This window comes from Podarcis melisellensis (assembly GCF_964234715.1).
Source record: "Podarcis melisellensis genome assembly, chromosome: 11".
NCBI lineage: Eukaryota > Metazoa > Chordata > Lepidosauria > Squamata > Lacertidae > Podarcis > Podarcis melisellensis.
The window spans coordinates 48685439-48705496 of record NC_138543.1 but is presented as its reverse complement, the minus strand read 5'-3'; the positions used below and the strand labels follow the sequence as shown (position 1 = coordinate 48705496).

Genomic DNA, 20058 nt, shown 5'->3' with positions numbered 1-20058 from the left:
TGGATTGGATGCGCTTCAATAATTGGTTAACTTCACCAATCCATAATGGAATGCCATACAGGAGTTTGGGGGCTACTTTGGTGTTAAAGACCTTTAGTGGCTCAGAGGAGTTAAAAGCCTGGGGGGGGGAGAATAGAAGGCTTTTGCCTTGCATCAAGATAGGCACAAGGTGAGCCTCCCTCTGGGGGAGCAGTTCCTAGTCAGGGTGCCACCACCAAGGAGTCCCTTTTCCACTTCAGTCAGCCAAAGCACCTCACAAGGCAGGGTCACCCCCCAAAAAAGGGGCTTCTGTCTAAAATATTGGTGTGCGGTCAGTTACATTAGAGAGTAGCACATCACCAGGGATCCTAAGCCCACAGCATCAAGGTCTAAACCAGCACTTTCAATTACTTAGCCTGGAAATGAACTGGGAGCCAATGCAACAGGTGAGGTATGGCATGGGATTGCAATACCCACTCTCAGCCAACACCCTTTCAGCTGTTTTCTAGGCTAACTCCAGTTTTTGAGCAACCTTCAAATACGGTCACATGTATAACACATGCCAGTAGTCTAATCTGGAGGTTACCACAGGCTTCCTTCCCACCCTAAATTAAGCTTTTGAAAGCATGGAAGAAAAGACACCTTGTTCTTAACACTTAACTAATGTCCTCTTTCCAAAGCCACTATTTTGTACCTATTTTGTATTTTGGCAACTAAGCCATTCGAGATCCGAGGTAAAGGTAAAGATAAAGGGACCCCGACCATTAGGTCCAGTCGTGACCAACTCTGGGGTTGCGGCACTCATCTCGCTTTATTGGCCGAGGGAGCCGGCGTACAGCTTCCGGGTCCAGCATGACTAAGCCGCTTCTGGTGAACCAGAGCAGTGCACGGAAACACTGTTTACCTTCCCGCCGGAGCTGTACCTATTGATCTACTTGCACTTTGACATGCTTTCGAACTGCTAGGTTGGCAGGAGCAGGGACCGAGCAACGGGAGCTCACCCTGTCGTGGGGATTCGAACCGCTGACCTTCTGATCGGCAAGTCCTAGGCTCTGTGGTTTAACCCACAGCGCCACCCGAGGTACGACTGCATTAAAAAAGTAGATTTCACAAGCCTAAAGTCTTCTCACCTCTGTTGTAGAGGAGACTCTCCTGGAGGTGTGAGCAAATAATTTCAGGTGGTGGCTAGAGTGGATTAAAAAAACAACAACAGGGCTAAATGGACCAGTTCTCTAATTTATTATAAGGTATACATTCTTATGATTTGTGCTAACCATGGTTGAAACCTCCACTGAGGGTTTGAGATTCTAAAAGTACCTCAGACATACTGTGCTCCCAAGCACCTTGTCTCACATCTACCTGCTCAGCATTCATTTTCAAAAGTTCACTCCCATCTCCAGCAGCCTATTCTGGTAGAGGAGTGTCCCTGCCATTGGTTTGCAAATTCACATGTAATGGCAAACAGCAGCATATAAACTTTGGTTTACAAACCAGCTTCAACTGTAGCTTGATAATCCTGATTTGGCAGCTTCTCGCAAACCATGGCCTGTGGGCTGATGCAGAATTGAGCATAGAAGCACACCGTGGTATGGGACAGTATCTGGACGCAGCCAATCTATGTGAAGAGAACCCTTGAGTATTCAAATTTGCAATACAAATTGTAAGAATTAATTCCATTATTTATCCTAATAGTACTGACTGGAACAAGAGCAGTGGCATTATGCAAATCTAAATTCTGTTTTTGTTAGAAGCAGCGCTTTTAGTTTAGCATTCAGTTTACATTATCTAAATAATGGACAAGCTCCCTATTCAGCTAAATAAAGCAAATGCATTGCTTTAGGAATTTAATGAAAGCTTGTCCCTGGAGCTATGTGTTTTTGTGTGTGTGTGCGCCTTAAGCTTGAAAACAGGGAAGCTCGATTAATGATACATTTCTGTCCCTGTAATAAATTATTTTGTTCTCTGTTGAGCTGTTAAATCCTCATAATTAGCTGCTGCGCTTAAGTGCTGATGCCTTTCTATGCTCACAGAAATCTTCGGATTATGCTCACTTTGGCTTCTCCGCCCCCAGCCCAGTGCTCCTCCCTCCTCAGACAACGTGTAGAATTATTTTTAATGAATTGAAAATGCTTATCTTTTGCTTTTCTCTCATACATTTGAGGCAACTCACTGTAGCTATTGCAGCCAGTTGTTGACTCCTAGAAATAAGTACAGTGGAACCTCGGTTTTTGAGATCCTTGGAAGCCGAACGATTCGGAACCCAAACACCGAAAACCCGGAAGTAATTGCTTCCGTTTTTGAACGTGCCTCAGAATTTGAACGGCTTCCAAGGCACATTTCTCAATTTCCCCATTGAACTTGCTGACAGTCCATCGCGCCTTGATTCTCGAACATTTCGGAAGTTGAACAGTCTTCCAGAACGGATTATGTTTGACAACCGAGGTTCCACTGTATTTGGGTAGGAGAGCTGGGGAAAAATTCACATCTGGCAACCATTGCACCCCTTGGGTTTCAGATAATACATGGGTAGACGAGCCAAAAAAGCCTGGGACACAAATTTTCATGACCACCTAACGGCTGTGGTGGCTCATTTACTAGAAGTAATGCATTTAGCACTAACTCTGGAAGTGTATACTCAATTCTGACCAAACTAGATCAAAATATATATCAGAGATTGGGAAAGAGTTTTTTTAAAAAAGCCCTTAAGAGAAGATGCCTATTTGGGAAGTAGATCAATTTGTGTGAATAAAGCCAGTCAATTCCCTTTTGTGATGTTAATGTTATATTTAAGGTCCCCCACAGAAAATGGGTGCTCTTTTTATTTTTTCCAATAGAAAGCTACACAGTACACAAGCCAGAAAGACGTTCAAAATCCTACTCATTTAGACGTCAGAGAGTGCTTTGCTTTCTGATTAATAGTGCCCACGTTTAAATTTAAAGCACTGGGGGGAAATCCATTTTGGAAAACCTTTCTGACCCTGCATCATTGTTACACAGGAGTAGTCATTCTCCAATGTAGATATTGTCTTGCATAGAAATCTTCGTGTTACACGTTCTGAGTGAGCAAACCTTGCTTGAGAAAGCATTTCTCTCATTCTAAAAGACATGTTTCCTCCCCAGAAGACATTTTGAGGTTCTCCAAAATCATGGTGTAGTGGGTTCCCTCTCCCCATTTTTTTTGTGGGACACATATCCTCTTGCAGTAGATAGAAATCAATATCAGCATTGCAATACTCTGTGTTTTGCAAATCCTTGACTGGGTAGGGGTGGTATGGTTTCTGAAAGACTATCGCTTATCAGGTTTTCATAGCATGGAAGTGGATTTTTATGGCTGGAATGTTGCCATTCTAAATAAATAAATGTAAAAGTCTGCAGGAGAGCTAAACTGAAACCCTGCTTTGCTATTGATCTGATGTCGCCCAGTCCTTTATGCTTCTAATGAACTACAGGCAAGGTATTTGGATATCGTCCACCTGCTCACTGTTTGACAGTGAACCATATTACCATCCAGCTGCTTTTAATTTAATTATTGTTATTTTTCGTCAAGTTATTAGCATGCTGAGATGGCTCAGTTGGTAGAGAATGAGACTCTTCACCTCAGGGTTCTGGGTTGAAGCCCCACATTGGGCAAGTAATTCCTGCAGGGGGTTGGACTAGATGACCCTTGTGGTCCCTTCCAGCTCTAAAATTCTGTGGTTTTATTTTTCTATCTGAATATCCAGGTGACAGGAAAAGCAATTGCCTCTCATTATTCTTGCAAGAGGTAGCTGGATAATGTATATGGAGTGTTTGGACACTGGACAGATGATGATTGCTTTTAATTGCAAGCTGACTTGTATTTTATTTTTATTTTTTTAAAAAAACACCAATTTATGAAATAGTACATTGCATTGCTTTTTCATTTGACACACTGGACCGATCTTGATTTTCTTATTCCTTTCCCCTGTCCATTTCTATCTTTCTTAAACATGACTTAGCATGCATTGCTAGAGGCACAATACAATATTTGATGACTAGTGATCTGATTTGCTATGGCCAAGAGCATATTGCATGTTGCGATAAATCTTTTCTCTCTGTTTCGTTCAAGTATAAAGATTATCTCATTTCCCCCACTCCTTTTTTTCTTGTGGGTGCAGAAATGATAGATACTCATGGCAATGTGTTCATGGTTATCTGTCTTACGTATTTTTCTATATATTGTTTCAGATAGATAGATAGATAGATAGATATGGGGAGTAGCTCAGGGCTGAAAAGCAGAGGGTTCTGCAGAGTTGGGAACCATGACAGAGACCCTTGCAGAAAGAAAAAAACCTGTTCTTGCAAATATAAATCAGGGAATCATAGGATTCTCACCTCCCTCCAGACATTGCCTATGGCAAGTAGTCACCTAAAGATCATACTGCTGGTTTTGACACCTTACATGACTCAGGACCCCTATATATAAAGACAGCCTTTCCCCATATGAACTCTGAGATCATGGCAGGCAGTTCACTCCGCCCACCTGCCTGGACCCGTGTGCCACGCAAACCGCAGCATGATGACACCCTTACAATTTTATTACATAATGTACTAAGCTAATCCCATAACAACTTGGCTAAAGCCTAGTTGAGTTAGTTCCTGCCCTCCCGCTTATTCTTTTTCTTGCCTCTTAGTGCATATATTTGTTACTGCTGCTGGCTGAGTTTCATTTGCATTGTGATTGCTGATAAGCGCTTTTGCAGAACAGACCTGATCACGATATGCATACATGACTATTCCAAAGTAGCAGCACGCAATGCAATGATAACGATCCTATATAGAGAAGGGGGCTATTAAAAAATGACAATTGCTGTCATTCACCCCAGGGCAGTGCTAATATGACACTTGCCATGGTAGGTGGCTGTCATGATTGAAATGCAGTGCAAATGATGAACACAGTGACATTATTTCCAGGTCTTTCTATTCCCTGTAAGCAGCAAAAAACTGTTGGTAATGGCTTAGATATGAACAGCATGCTTTAGGGTTATTTCTGGCCTCTGTCAGTAAAAAGCACAACAAAGGAACAAAGTGTCACAAATGAACATAACCACACATATTGCTGTTGTTGCTTTTTGTTAAAATGGGCCTGGGTTTACCATATCTTCCCCTAGTGATACCAGCTATGTCCTGTCAACATTGCAGTGAAAGAGAAATTACTACCCTAGAACAAAGTTCTCAAATGATTTCCTTTGGATGTCCATGGATTTCATGTGGGACTCATTGGAGAACAAAACTTGTGATTAGGGCTGGTCAATATATTGCGCCCCAAACTGGTTTGAAGTCCATATTGTGCTATCAGTTTCATAATTTTTGACCTGGCGATATATGTGTGTGGCTATGCAGAAATCACGTGGGGAAAACTGTGAAGCCGGACAATGTTTCTCTCGATTTCTGCAGCCCCTGTTAACTCTGCCAGCTCATCTCTCCCCTGCCTCATGAAGGGGAAAGTAAACTAGTGAAGACAAATCAGGTCATAAAATCATGAGCATAATGTGCCACATTTCTACTCCGTGTTGGTAGAAGAATTGCAAGGAGTTTTAAAAGCCCTCAGCGTCTTACTCATGTCAACAGCACATAACTTCAGTTCTTTAGACAACTTAGGGCGGTTGTGACTAAACAAGAAATTGAAAAAATCACAAGAGCAGGAACCGGCAAAAATCACGATGCAGGGAAAACTGAGAAGCCATGATGCCTCTACATAACTTCATCCTTTTTTCAGACATCATGATATAAAGGCAGTATATTGCAGTGTTTAGCTGGTGATATATCACGATGTTGAAAACCAGATATCTCCCAGCCCTACTTGTGATCATTTATTTAAAAGGGGATTGTTGTTGTTTAGTTGTGTCTGACTCTTTGTGACCCCATGGACCAGAGCACGCCAGGCACTCCTGTCTTGCACTGCCTCCCACAGCTTGGTCAAACTCATGTTAGTAGCTTTGAGAACACTGTCCAACCATCTTGTCCTCTGTCGTCCCCTTCTCCTTGTGCCCTCAATCTTTCCCAGCATCAGGGTCTTTTCCAGGGAGTCTTCTCTTCTCATGAGGTGGCCAAACTATTGGAGTCTCAGCTTCAGGATCTGTCCTTCCAGTGAGCACTCAGGGCTGGTTTCCTTCAGAATGGAGAGGTTTGATCTTCTCGCAGTCCATGGGAGTCTCAAGAGTCTCCTCCAGCACCAGAATTCAAAAGCATCAATTCTTCGGCGATCAGCCTTCTTTATGGATTAGAGGATAATATAGTCCTTCTTGACTGACTCTCAATAAAATGGCGTAAGGAAGACAGCTGTCTTGTGAAAAGCAGTTCTTGTGTGACCAATTCCCTTCCACGTTGTTCGCTTGGCATGGATTCACCCCTTTTCAATCACTGTCCTGTTCAGTGCCTTGCCAAAAGGATGGGGCTCCTCCTGCTTCAGGCCTTACTGTTTACAAACAAAAGGACAGCGGAGGGTGAAATGCTTATTTTAAATATTCCAGCTAAAAATAACTTTGAGTAATTGGATAGCCCGTGTTAGTACAGTGGCCTACTGGCAAAATGTGGAGACGAGCGTAGCAACACAGCACAACAAAAAACCATGGCACTGGATGAAACAGAAAGTTGACAAGTTGGAAGTGAGTTCCTGCAATTAAAATATCTCTTCCTTTACAACGCAATTACTGTCGGAAACTGAAACTTGAAAAGTAGATGCACTGCATGTGGTTGGGGCTTTTTAATTAAAAAAACACACAGGACTAAGATAGGCCAGTGTTTGGGCTTTTGTTTCCTTCCTAGCAGTTGGCTGCAAGGCAACTGGGAAAGACAGCTCTGGGGATGAAAAGACTCACATAAACACATATCTTGGGTGTCTTTGTACAGGCTTGCCACACTCTTCCTTCTAGACTTCTGGTTATCCAAATAAACCGTTTAATGAGATGAATGAGGCTGCTATAAGGAAATTTCTCGTGTTAAATCCTTTTAAATCTGATTAATAAGTTGCTTGAAATGATTTCTTAAAAGGCTGTGGGTGACACGTCGTAGCTCCAGTGTAAAATGTAGGTTAAATGGTTACGCAGGTTACAATTTGTGATATTGCGCAGGAATCAGTTCTATTTGTGGATTCAACAGCTCACAGGATCAGGTTGTACAATGATTGGATTACTCTACACAGTCCCTCCTAGTGTGTTTCCCTGTGTTTTTTTTTTAGATTTAAAAAGAGAGGAAGGAATAAAATAGCATTATGGTCTAAACACATTGTCACTTTTTGATGCATTATTATTATTATTATTATTTATTAATCATGATTGTCTCTCCCCTCCCTCCATGGTTTCCCACCCAATAACATGTGTTCTCTGGGTGGCTCACAAATATTTAAAAACAAAACGCAAAGCTAAAAGAACACAATTGAAACAGTAAAAAAAATAGCATGGCTCTCATGTGGAATTATATTGTACGCTTTGGAACATAATGAGTAATCCAGTTGTCAGCATACTGGGGGATGAAATAATAGCGAAAAGTGAATTTTGCTCAAATTATATAATCGCTGAACATTCAGGAGCAGCTCTGTTTCAACTGTGCTAAGACAAAAATGTCAGTGGAAACCCGATACTAAACCCACAAAGTGCAAGTGAAAAATGTGCCTTTTGAGTAGAGACATGAAACCTGGCTTGCGGGTGGGGTGGAATAGAAAAAGCTTAATTAGAAACTTTTCCTGTTTCCCTCCTTATCCTCTGGGCTTGATATGAACAGATAGGGAGATGGGGCTGAGCGAGAAATTATGGTATATTTCTCTCAAAATGATCGTTGAAATGGCATTAAATGAACGATAGGGATGCTGTGTGTCTGAGGTATTTTCCCCTTAGAACCTGCAACATAGTTTGGCATTTTAAAGCACATTCACAAAATTCTCTCTCTCCCCCCCCCCCTTCTAAAGCTTTTGCTGGAAGGATTACCGTATTTTTCGCTCCATAAGACGCACCTGACCATAAGACACACCTAGTTTTTAGAGGAGGAAAGGGGGAAAGCCCCCCTTTTTTGAGGATCAGCTCAAAGTTGTTGAGCTTACTTTGCAAAGGGAAAAAATCCTGTTTTTATGGGGTTCAACTCACAGTTCTGCAGCTTCTTTAGGAAAGGAAAGGGAGCCGTTTCTACAGTTTCCAGACAGATAATCTAATCAGCCGTCACATGTCCCTGGGGAAACAAATGGTCTCTGTCTGCAGGACATTCAACCATGGAGGCCTGGGCAAGGGGGCGGCGCCAGAAAGCGAGCCAGCGACCGACCACACATTTGCTCCATAAGACGCACAGACATCTCCCCCTTTTAGGAGGAAAAAAAGTGTGTCTTATGGAGCGAAAAATACGGTAGCTGTGTGATATCTGATCCCCCACCCCGTAGCCTCTTTCCTTGTGGAAGCAACAGGAGGTGTCTGTGCGCAGCCTAATTTTCCCTTGGCACCTGATATATTGAAACAGCAGCATCCCAGGTGCCAGGGAACCTGGGAAATACAGTTTTCCAGACTGCCTGAGTGCTCAGTAGGACTGCAAGAGTTAACAGCTTGGGTTTATTTGAAAAATTGCCTTACGCCATAGATGCCCACTCAGCCACTTCACTCTGTGGAAATGGTGCTTTTACAAGTGCCAAATAACGTAAAGCAAACGTCTGATAATGGGCAGGGTTAGTAAGGAGTCTTGGGATATAGAATTATCCAGGGCACCCAATAGGGGCATCAGGCACTCTGGGAGTTACAGATCCCAGGACTCCTTGCACCATATTTCCTTTATTTATTTAACAAAATTTGCATACCACTTAATTGTAAAACTTCTAAGTGGTTTACTAAGAATATAAAACTTGCATTAAAATGGTCACTAAAAGTCAAAGCTTTAAAAAATCTCAGTGCAATCATACCTTGGCAGTAGAATGCCTTAGTTGTCGAACAAATCAGCTCCTGAACATGTTCCGGTTTGCAAACGTTTTTCAGAAGCTGAATGTCCGACGTGGCTTACGAGGCTTCCAATTGGCTGCAGGAAGCTCCTGCAGCCAATTGGAGGCCATGCCTTGGTTTCCGAACTGTTTCGGGAGTCGAACGGACTCCCAGAACAGATTAAATTCGAGAACCAAGGTGTGACTGTATAAATAAAATCAGCCGCTTAAAATGCATATCATAATATAGAATCACAGAATTGTATAGTTGGAAAGGACCCCAAGGAACCTGTAGTGTAACCCTCTGTAATAAAATTTTTAGATTAAAAAGCATGCCAGCTTTACACGTCTGGGTCGGCTTGTCTGAACAAAACATTTTAAGTAGTGCCAAACAAGTGCGAAACAAAAACTCCAAACTGAAGGAGATCTTCTTGGCAAAAGTATACTCACATAGCTGTCAACTTTTCCCTTTTTTGGGGAGGAATCCTATTCGGAATAAGGGAATTTCCCTTTAAAAAAGGGAAAGATTGACAGCTATGTATACTCAACTTTACAATGCAATTGAGCTTTATTATCTGGTTAAACTGTACTTTGTACTAGGTAATTGTGACAGTGACATCATTAGCATTGCCCAATCCAAAGGCGAGAGGTGTAGCAAATGACTTGCCCATGCAGTGTGTATTATCAGTAGTAACTGATAAGTATAAACTCGAAATGCACCCAAAAAGTGCTCTTCCCAGAGGGTATACTCCACGAATATTTACAGATGCAATTCCCCCTCTTCCCTTGTAAACAACACCAGCTTTATTTGTATGTTTCCTATATTTGTATCCCACCTTTGCATAAAACAGTCAAGGCAGCCCTGTCACAGAGTAAAATGATAAATGATGGAATCGTAGAGTTGGGAGGGATCCCAAGGGTCATCTAGTCCAACCCCAATCTCAGCGAAATCATCCAGGACAGATGGCCATCCAGCCTCCAAGAAAGGAGAGTTCACAGTCTCCCAGGGGAGACCATTCCACTGTCAAAGGATCGATTATTACTATAACCGTTTTTGAGGACGGATATTTATTGGGTTGTTGTGGGTAGATAAAGGAAAAACAGAGGTCTTGATTTTACAAAACCACTCTTCCTTTGTTGGTATGTCCTGAGATTTCCATTTAGTAGCAATCACTACCCTGGCAGCTGTTGTTGCATATAAAAAGATTATTTTTTTCATATGTGGTATGTATTTGCCCACCAACCCTAACAGATAAGCTTCGGGATTTTTTATCAAGGTGTTTTGTTTTTTTAGCATTTTCTTAAGTTCCTCATGTATTATTCCCCAAAACTTCTTTATTTCCTTGCAAGCCCACCAATTTCCTTGCAAGCCCACCAATTAAGTGAGTATACAGAATTGACAAAATTGACTTCAATTATAAGATATCAATCAAATCAAAAGTTAAGAATGGTGTGGAAGTAATTCGAAGATTATATGTCAAAATATTGTTCTAAAAATGACATGTTAATAGGCTTAGAATAAAAAATGTAAGCAATAACAAAACAAAGAAGGAAAAATCAGAATTTAACAAAAATAATTTATTATAGAATGCAAGGGGGGAAAGGTAGAAAGAAATATACAGAAGTCGAATTGCTGTGGAGGGAAGTAGAGGGTTGGTGATGGGTTTTATAATTAAGTGTGTAATTATGCAACTGTTGTAATTTAGATATTATATTTTATGTGAGGGAATCATTGGGAATTTTGGTTATTATGTATATATGTTAAGCTTCAATAAAGAGCTTTGAAAATAAAATAAAATAAAATAAAACACAGGTCTTAATGAGTCTGTGTGATGAGTGTGTGCTTAAAACACAAAGCTTGAAGTTTGTTCTGTGGATTTTGTTGTTCGTATACTGACGGCAGACTCTCACTCAGTGCCGGCAGATAGCATGCAGTCGTAGAACCCCAAATCAATTCCGTCGTTTAATTGCTAGGAACAAATGTGCTGGTCCAAGTCGGTGACCTTAAAGTGTTGTTTCCTCACACAGGCAGAACCCTGTCTCGGGGAATTTCAACACCTCCCACCCAAGCCTGTAGTCTCACCTCCAGCCTCCAAGCCATATGCTGCCGTTATCTCCACTGGCCCACTGTAGTGACACAGAACAGAGAGGAATGCCAAGAGGACAATGACAGTGACTTTTGCACAAGGAACACGTCTGTTGTCTCACTGCCAAGTCTCTAATTAATGGCTGCATTCAGTCCCTCGCTAGCCCTTCTCAGCTGAATGTATGATCATTGCCTTGATTTGGGGCTTTCTCTCACTGAACAGCCATTTCAGTCCAAAGCAAGAAGCAGATCGTAATCTTAGTTAATCCTGCTGTTGGTGCTATCTACCGTATTTTTCCATGTATAAGACACCCCCCCTGTTTTGGGGGACTCCAGATTAAGAAAACACCCCTCAGCACTACCCGTGCCCCGATTTTAAACCTATTTTTTTAGTAAAAACACAAAACCTAGTCTTTATATGGTAATTCCTTTTCAGGGGAGGCCTTGCTGTTACAACAGTTCCCAGTGTGAGGTTTTGTTGGGAAGGGTGTGGGCAGGTTTCTGTGCTCTTCATTAGGTAGGGTCAACACCCAGGGGGGTGGGGTGGGGGCCTAGTCAGAATGGATTCCTGTTGCAAAATCTCCCTGCCAAAATGGTAAATGGCAGGGAACTGACAGGAGGGAAGACAGTGGTGTAGAAACGCTGAACGTGTATCTGGATAAATAATATTTGAACAGCCTTGGCCCTGTGCACTCGTAGGAGTATCTTCACAGCCCGGACAGTGAGTTCCAGTTTGGAGGGCCTTCTGGTGGTTGGTTACCTCACTGCGAGAAGTGAGGTTTACAGGGAACCAGGCAGAGGGTCTTCTTGGTAGTGGCGCCTACCCTGTGGAACACCCTCCTGTCAGATGTCAAGGAAATAAACAACTATATGACTTTTACAAAACATCTGAAGGCAGCCCTGTATCGGGAAGTTTTTAATATTTGATGTTTTGCTGTGGTTTTTTTTACTAGATTTTGCTGGAAGCCTCCCAGAGTGGCTGGGGCAACCCAGTTAGATGGACTGGGGTTGATGTTGTTGTTAGGATAAGTTTCTGATGCTGGGGTGCTGCCAGCAGAGGAGGCCTATCTGCCTAAATAGGGGTGGTGGTGGATTGGTCACTTAATGTCACTTGGTTGACCAGACTTGGTGACCCAACCCATAGTGTCATCATCATAAACTTTATTGCACTAGCCAAAGGCCATGGCATCATTCAGAAAGGAAACAAAAAGAATAACTACAATAACCATAAAAAACCATAAAAACATCGGGCACTGCAAATACAATAAACCACGGTCCCGTCTCCTAGAAATTATTTGTTGCATACTATAGAATAGCAGGGGGTTCTCAGATAGAATGTGCCAGCTTAAATGTCCGAATGACCTTTGCAATTGACCGCTATTTTATCTAGTTCTTTTCTCCTGATCTTCTTAGCTGCCAACGCATATAGTGCTGTTTTATAAGTTACGAAGAAATCAGTATCACTCAGCAGCCATTTCACCCTTTCCGCCCTGTTCGAGTGTGTTCCATTTGTAAGCAGGGGTTTTATAAATCGGTCTCTTGGTTCTATATATAGTGGGCATTGCAATAAATAGTGGTACAGGTCCTGTGCGCAAGGTTGCCCACACAGACAAAGTCTCTCCTTGTTCTGTACTTTGCCGTACCGACCATCCAACACCGCCGAGGGCATCGATTGGAATCGTAATTCTGTAAAAGCGGCTCTTAGTACGGCAAGTGGGAGCTTTGTCAGATAACTAGCTCGGATGTGCTCCATTTCGAGAAGTGGGAACCATGGTGAACTTTTGGTAGAGGCAATCGTGGTTAAATCCCTTTCTGCATCGGACCTGAAGAGACAGTCTCTTAAGTGCCTATTATCCATCTTCATGGTCACCTGAAGATCTTGTAATTGATATTGGATCAAGAGGCGTTGGAAACCCATAGTGTGGAACATGCCCTGTTCATTTTTACGTCTCCCCACAACTCCCCAACGGACTGGCTCATACCCCTGGTGGTGGGACCCTCTCCCATTGCACACCCAGAAAGTTTGACCGTTGTGTGGTATAAAGTACCTGATGGTGAGCGAGAAGAATGCCAATGCCCCATCGTGCTTCCTGGTCTCTTTACAGTCCCATTTCAAGGCCTTCTGAAGCCAGACCAAAAAAGTTCTTGGGGAAGTTCCAAGCTCAGGAAACTGCCAAATCCTATAGCCCTTCAGACAGTGAATTGCACCCTTAAATCTCTCTTAATATTTCATTCAGCATTGAAGATTAGAGTGGGCGAGGAGGGAATATCCATTTGTAGAAATCACTAGAAACCCTGCAAAGATTCACATTTAATAGCCATCACCGTAGTGTTAACATCTTGTTTCCATGTGGTGTATTCAAGTAAATTCATGTATTGGGAGACTACATGGAAGTAAAAAATAATAATGATAAAGGCACTGGAAAATGGGGTAACAATATATTCGAATTCTGATCACTTGAGTCCAGTCTGGTATTGCAATAACTCACCTATGTTGTTGTTTTTACCGAAGCAAGGAGGCTGAAGCGTATTTCTATGCCTGTTCACTTCAGTAGCCATATTTCCACCTAAAGCAATTTGCACACGAGTGAATAGCATGATTGTTAAGCTGACCGGTTAAAACGTTTGCTTTTCCTTAGAGCAAGTAATGGTCTTTGAAGCCTGATGATATGGGCCAGAGAAAAAGAGACCCTCCCTACTCCCTCTCTTTCCTTTTCCATTTTGGAAGAGTTGCTTTGACTCTCAAGGTTGGAGCAAGTTCCTTTCCTGTTCGTTGAAAGAGTCTCATAATCGCCTACTTTGGATTCATGTCATGGTTCTAGGGGCAAAAGTGAATGGTCTTGCTGGACAAGGAGACACACAGACATGCCCCCCTTCCTCACCTCCTGAAGTTCTTATTATTCAGTACAAGTTGATACTTGCTTTGTGTTGTCCACCTTTAGTCTCCCAATTTCCTTTTGTACTATAATGTTCCATAGTTGGCTGTCCTCATGGCCTGGTGAGATAATGGGCACAACTTAGACCAGGCATGGCCAAGCTTGGCCTTCCAGCTGTTTTGGGACTACAACTCCCATCATCCCTAGCTAACAGGGCCAGTGGTCAGGGATGATGGGAACTGTCGTCCCAAAATAGCTGGAGGGCCAAGTTTGGCCATGCCTGCCCTAGGCCTTTCTGAACCCAAGTGCAACCAGGCCATCCTTTGTCCCAATATTACACTTACACAGTAATACAACCTGCTGGTCTGGGTCTGACAGAGAGTCTTGTGACATTGCTGGCCACGTTGCAACCTGAAGACAAGTCCTCCCACAGTAGGACACATTGAATTTTTCAACTTTCAGATTCCAAAAATACGGGGTTCTGAAAAGTTGTAACACGACTTGGGATTTCAAAAGATATCCGGCTTAAATTAATAAATTTACTTTTGCTTGGTAAGTAAAATGTGTAAAAATCATGTTGCATATGCTGGGTTTTATAATGGTTTTATTGAAATATTGCGTATTATTATTTTTTTCTTTTGTAAAATAACAGCAACAAATTGTTGTTGTTGTTATTAATAATAATACCTCAATCACAGCAGCAGTAGTAGTAAAACCCCAAAGTCTAGCAGTATGTGGGTCATGCTAACCTGTAAAAATCTATCAAATGTTTGGGGAATTTACTGAAAGGATGTTAAAAGGTATCACAGACTTCCTTTACAACTTCAGAGTTTCAGAACCATCTGATTCGTGAAATGCAAGTCCAAAATATGTTTGGACACACAGAACTAGTTGAATGGATCTTAGTCACAGTTGTATAAATAGATGGATTTCATGCCTTGTTTAAATTGGGTAGGTTTGTTGCTGTCCAAGAAATTAGCTAATGAATGACATTAAACATTGCCTAATGAAGCTATAGCAAAGGCTGCCCATTCCAGTAACTTCTGTTTCTGCAGAACTTGCTCCAAGGTATAATTTGCATATTTCAAATAATCTTTCATGTTATCAGTATCTCCACATTTTTTTGTCTCCCTGTCCTTCAGTTTGATGGAATAAGCATTTCAAATGTCAGTCAGTTCACTTTCTGCTAGTCAGTGAATAATGGGCAGTTTCTAATTTGACAGAATAATTAGGCATTTTAGAAGCCTAAGGCTAATTTTGGTTTTTATCTTAAATGAAGCAGCAAGAGTACAGCACATTTAGATCAGAAGTTTAAATTAATGTATTAGTTAGAATTTGGAAAGCATTTTCATTGTATTCCAACTACCAGGGGACACCAGGTAGAGAAGCAGCCAGCTTGTGCACTGTTTAAGGTTTTCATTTTCATTTGTACCACACCATTAATATACACTCCTTCATGGATCACTGCCTTGTCGTGGCGAAGGGGCTTGAACAACTCAGTGAAGCTATGAGCTATGCCGTGCGGGGCCACCCAAGATGGACAGGTCATAGCGGAGAGTTTTGACTAAATGTGTTCCACCTGGAGCAGAAACTGGCAAGCTACTCAAGTATCCCTGCCAAGAAAACTCCATGGACAACGACAACTAAGATCATGGCCACTGGTCCCATTGCCTCCTGGCAAATAGAAGTGGAAGAAATGGAGGCAGTGAGAGATTTTACTTTCTTGGGTTCCATGATCACTGCAGATGGTGACAGCAGTCATGAAATTAAAAGACTCCTGCTTCTTGGGAGAAGAGCAATGACAAACCTAGACAGCATCTTAAAAAGCAGAGACATCACCTTGCCGACAAAGTCCGTATAGTTAAAGCTATGGTTTTCCCAGTACAGTGGTGCCTCGCAAGACAAAATTTATTCGTTCCGCAAGTTTTTTCTTCTTGCGAGTTTTTCGTCTTGCGAAGCACGGTTTCCCATAGGAATGCATTAAAAATCAATTAATGCGTTCCTATGGAGACCGCTTGCTAGGCTGGCAGTGCGGAGAAGGGCTTTTCTCCCCACCGCAAGCCTTCAGCACAGGTACGGGAACAGAGGGGAAGGTGCACAGCGGTGTGAGGAGCGTTTTTCCTCCCCACCGCCAACATTCAGAATAGCATTCTGAATGTTGGCGGTGGGAAGGAAAACCCTCCTCCCACCGCAAGTCTTCAGGACAGCCTTCCGAAGGCTGCCGGTGGGGCGGAGAGACCTCCTCCCGCCGCCAGCCTTCGGAGGAGCCTTCCGAAGCCTGGCGCAGGGAGAAGGTCTCTCCGCCCCACCGCCAGCCTTCGGACAGGTACGGGAACAGAGGGGAAGGCGCGCAGCGCTTCTCTGTTCCCGGGGCTTGCGGTGGGAGGAGGGTTTTTCCTACCCACTGCCAACATTCAGAACAGCATTCTGAATGTTGGCGGTGGGAAGGAAAACCCTCCTCCCACCGCCAGCCTTCGGAGCAGCCTTCCGAAGGCTGCTGGTGGGGCGGAGAGACCTCCTCCCGCCGCCAGCCTTCGGAGGAGCCTTCCGAAGCCTGGCGGGGGGAGGAGGGCTCTGCATCCCATCGCCAGCCTTCGGAGGAGCCTTCCGAAGCCTGGCGGGGGGAGGAGGTCTCTCCGCCCCACTGCCAGCCTTCGGAGGAGCCTCCCGAAGCCTGGCGGGGGGAAGAGGTCTCTCCGCCCCACCGCCAGCCTTCGGAGGAGGTCTGAGGACAGTGGGGAAGACGCGCTGCGCTTCCCCGCTGTCCCCGGAGATTTCCCTATGGGCTTTCGTCTTGCGAAGGAAGCCCATAGGGAAATTTGTTTTGCGAAGCGCCTCCAAAGCGGAAAACCCTTTCGTCTAGCGGGTTTTCCGTCTTGCGAGGCGTTCGTCTTGCGGGGCACCACTGTAGTGATGTATGGAAGTGAGATCTGGACCATAAAGAAGGCTGATCACCGGAGAATTGATGCTTTGAATTATGGTGCTGGAGGAGACTCTTGAGAGTCCCATGGACTGCAAGAAGATCAAACCTCTCCATTCTTAAGGAAATCAGCCCTGAGTGCTCACTGGAAGGACAGACCCTGAATCTGAGGCTCCAGTGCTTTGGCCAGTGGAAGACAGGAGTGCCTGGTATGCTCTGGTCCATGCGGACACAAAGAGTCGGACACGACTAAATGACTAAACAACAACAACTAAATGACTAAACAACAACAACAATTAATATACAAGGTGATTTACAGAACAACAGAAAATGTTTATTGAATATATGGGTGACAATTGTGTTTATTTAAAAACGCTGGTAGCTTTAAGATAAATTCAACCCTGAAAATAATTTTTGATGGGTGTAACAATGGATTACCGAATGGTTTAGTCCATGTAAAATATGCAGGGATGTATGGTATGCAAAATGAACCAGAGAAGAAGGGAAGTTTTTGATGTAAGGTTGTCTAAATGAATGCTTTGAAATGTAAATTAGAAAATTTAATAAAAATTATGTTTGTTTATATAAATAAGTTACATGTGTTTTAATCTGCTTTTAGCTATTCTTGGCTTTGATTCATCTTTTGAAAACTTGTATATACTTGCTTTTAACTGTTTCTCCCAATTTGCTTTTAACTCTGCTGATTCTAAAACATACTCCTGGTCCAGGATTTGTTTACAGATATGGGAGGGCCATAGCTCAGTGATAGAGCATGTGTCTTGCATACCAGAAATCCCCATTTCAGCACATGGCATGCCTAGGTATGGTTGGCACATTCTCCTGTATGAAAACTTTGGTGTCAGCCAATGTAAATGATACCGAGATAGAAGGACCAATTGCCGAACTCAGTATAAGGGAACTTCCTATCTTCCTAGTATGTGCAGGTAATTAATCTTTGGACAGTAAGTCATTTATTGTCCCGGAGAAATTGGTCATCACTTTGCATGCATGGACCAGATCTGTCCATTGCAATGAACAGGGAGATCTCTACGTTGAGGAACGCTTAGTGAGCCTGAAGGCACTTATGTAACTCTTAAAGGGGGCATTAACTTTTCTTTCAGAAAGAATAACTTGCTTTTCCAGCAGGAAATAACATCACCATAGTGCAAAAGTGCAAAAAAGGCTCGTTGTTTTAACCACATCTGAGGTTCTGATGCACTTTTTGCTGACTTTGAAATGAAGAAAAACATTGCAGGACTTTTGACTCTCAACTTTTATTTTTACCGACTATTAAATATCATGTGAGCCTGCGTGAGGGCCGAAGCAACGTTAGAAATAATTGGGATGCTTTTACTAACAGAAGACATTGGCTCCGTAAGGGGAGGCGTTTTGGGGGTATGCAGTTGATAATGTTCAAGGCTGCTACAGAAATTAGCATGATGTAATGTCGTCAGTTGGACTGATTTAATGAACAAATTATGTCTTAATGATGATTTAATGTCTTTTCTGTTTCATTAACAGACCAGAGACGACTTCCTGGGTCAAGTGGATGTGCCACTTAATCATCTTCCGGTAAGATATTTTATTTACAACCTTCTCTACTGCATCCAAGCTCCTGGGACAATGGCTTAAACCAAGGATGGGGAATCTGTGACTCTCCAGGTCTTTCTGGACTCCGATTCCCATTGACCCCAAACCAACAGGGCCAACTATCAGGGATTATGGGAGTTGGTAGTCCAGCAACATCGGGGGGGGGAGGGGGTGGTTCTACAGGCTCCCCATCCCTGGTTTAAACAATATCTTCCTATATACATAAAAATGTAGTACTGCATCACAGTCCCAAATCTGCATGATGTCAGGGTGGGGTAGACGAACAAAAGAAGAGCTCCAGAAACCCCTATCATCTGGTTCATGTGTGGAGAAGAGTGGCTTTCCCTTCCCCTCTGTAACTTTAGGGCAAATTTCTAAAGCCCCATGATAGGCCTTTGCAGACTACGGAAACACATAGATACCAAGCCCATATTTGGTAACTTACTCTAGCATCAGTAGTAGGGCATGTAGGGATGGGTGGAGTTAGCCATTCAGATGGTGCTCAGCCAAGGATAAGATAGGCAGGAGCTGCACCATTTTTATATATTAGGATGATATACAACACCCAATGTGAGCTGATGACGTAACTTGTGCTGTTGGCCACTCTACAGGCAACGAATGCAACGTATCATATAGCAGCAGTTTGCTTCCACCATATATTCCTAGTTCTTTAAAGCAGCCTTCCCCAGTGTTTTGCTGTCCCGCTGCTTTCACCCATGACCATTGGCCATGCTAGCTGGGACCGATAGGAGTTACAGTCCAAAACACTTGAAGAACCCCACAAAGCACTGGTTAAAAGCTTAGAGTTCAAGTGTCTTGAGTACAGTTGTACCGTGGATCCCGAACGCCTTGCAAGTTGAATGTTTTGGCTCATGAACACCGCAAGCCTGGAAGTGAGTGTTCCGGTTTGTGAACGTTCTTTGGAACCCAAACGTCCAACGCGACTTCCGCAGCTTCCAAGTGGCTGCAGGAGCTTCCTGCAGCCAATCAGAAGCAACACCTTGATTTCTGAACATTTTGGAAGTCAAACAGACTTCCAGAACGGATTCCGTTCAACTTCCAAGGTGCCACTGTATATAAAAAGAGTAAAAGACTCACGACATGAGATTAAGTAATAGGAATTCTTATTCTACTGCTGGTATTGATCTCAGTTGTGTTTTTAGTGCTGAGTTTTACAAATGTGCTAGACGTTCAACCTGGTAGGGTTGTCACTAACCGGAGATTACTGTCCTCTCCTGAATTGCACCAGAGCACAGCCAGCAGAAAACTTGTTAAACGTTCCTAATAAGCTCTAATGTTTTAACTCCATTTGTCAAACCGGTTGACAACCACAAAAGTGTTTTCAGAAAGGTTCCCCGCTGCTGCTCTAAAACTAAACCACTTGGGACCTAGTTAGAAGTAATACTCTGTTCCAAATGATTCATAAAAAATTAGCTCTTTGCAATTTTCTATTCCTTGTGGAAAAACTACGTGCGATGCCACAGGGCTCTTTTGAAATAGCTGTTTCCATCTTACGTCAGTGGCGTCAGCCCCCCATGCAGCTGCTATATGTAGGAAAGCAACATGGTTCCCGTGGAAAGCTTCTGTCTTTTTTTTTTTAATTAAACCTAAAATAACAACATTGAATGTGCTTTGTCGTTGATAATGAGAAGTCCCTGTAACAGAAAACATTGCCTTTAAGAGCAGGAGAACAACA

General features: G+C 42.9%; 1 protein-coding gene across 9 annotated transcripts in view; it reads left to right on the top strand.

The window, feature by feature from the left end:
* The window catches only part of NEDD4L (NEDD4 like E3 ubiquitin protein ligase), a 269669-nt gene that overhangs the window by 174304 nt on the left and 75307 nt on the right, over positions 1-20058 (top strand). For all 9 annotated transcript variants that reach the window (XM_081929590.1, XM_081929592.1, XM_081929591.1 and 6 more), the window contains one exon: positions 18294-18344. In XM_081929590.1, coding sequence (XP_081785716.1) covers positions 18294-18344 — 51 coding nt within the window. The remainder of the gene's footprint in view (positions 1-18293; positions 18345-20058) is intronic.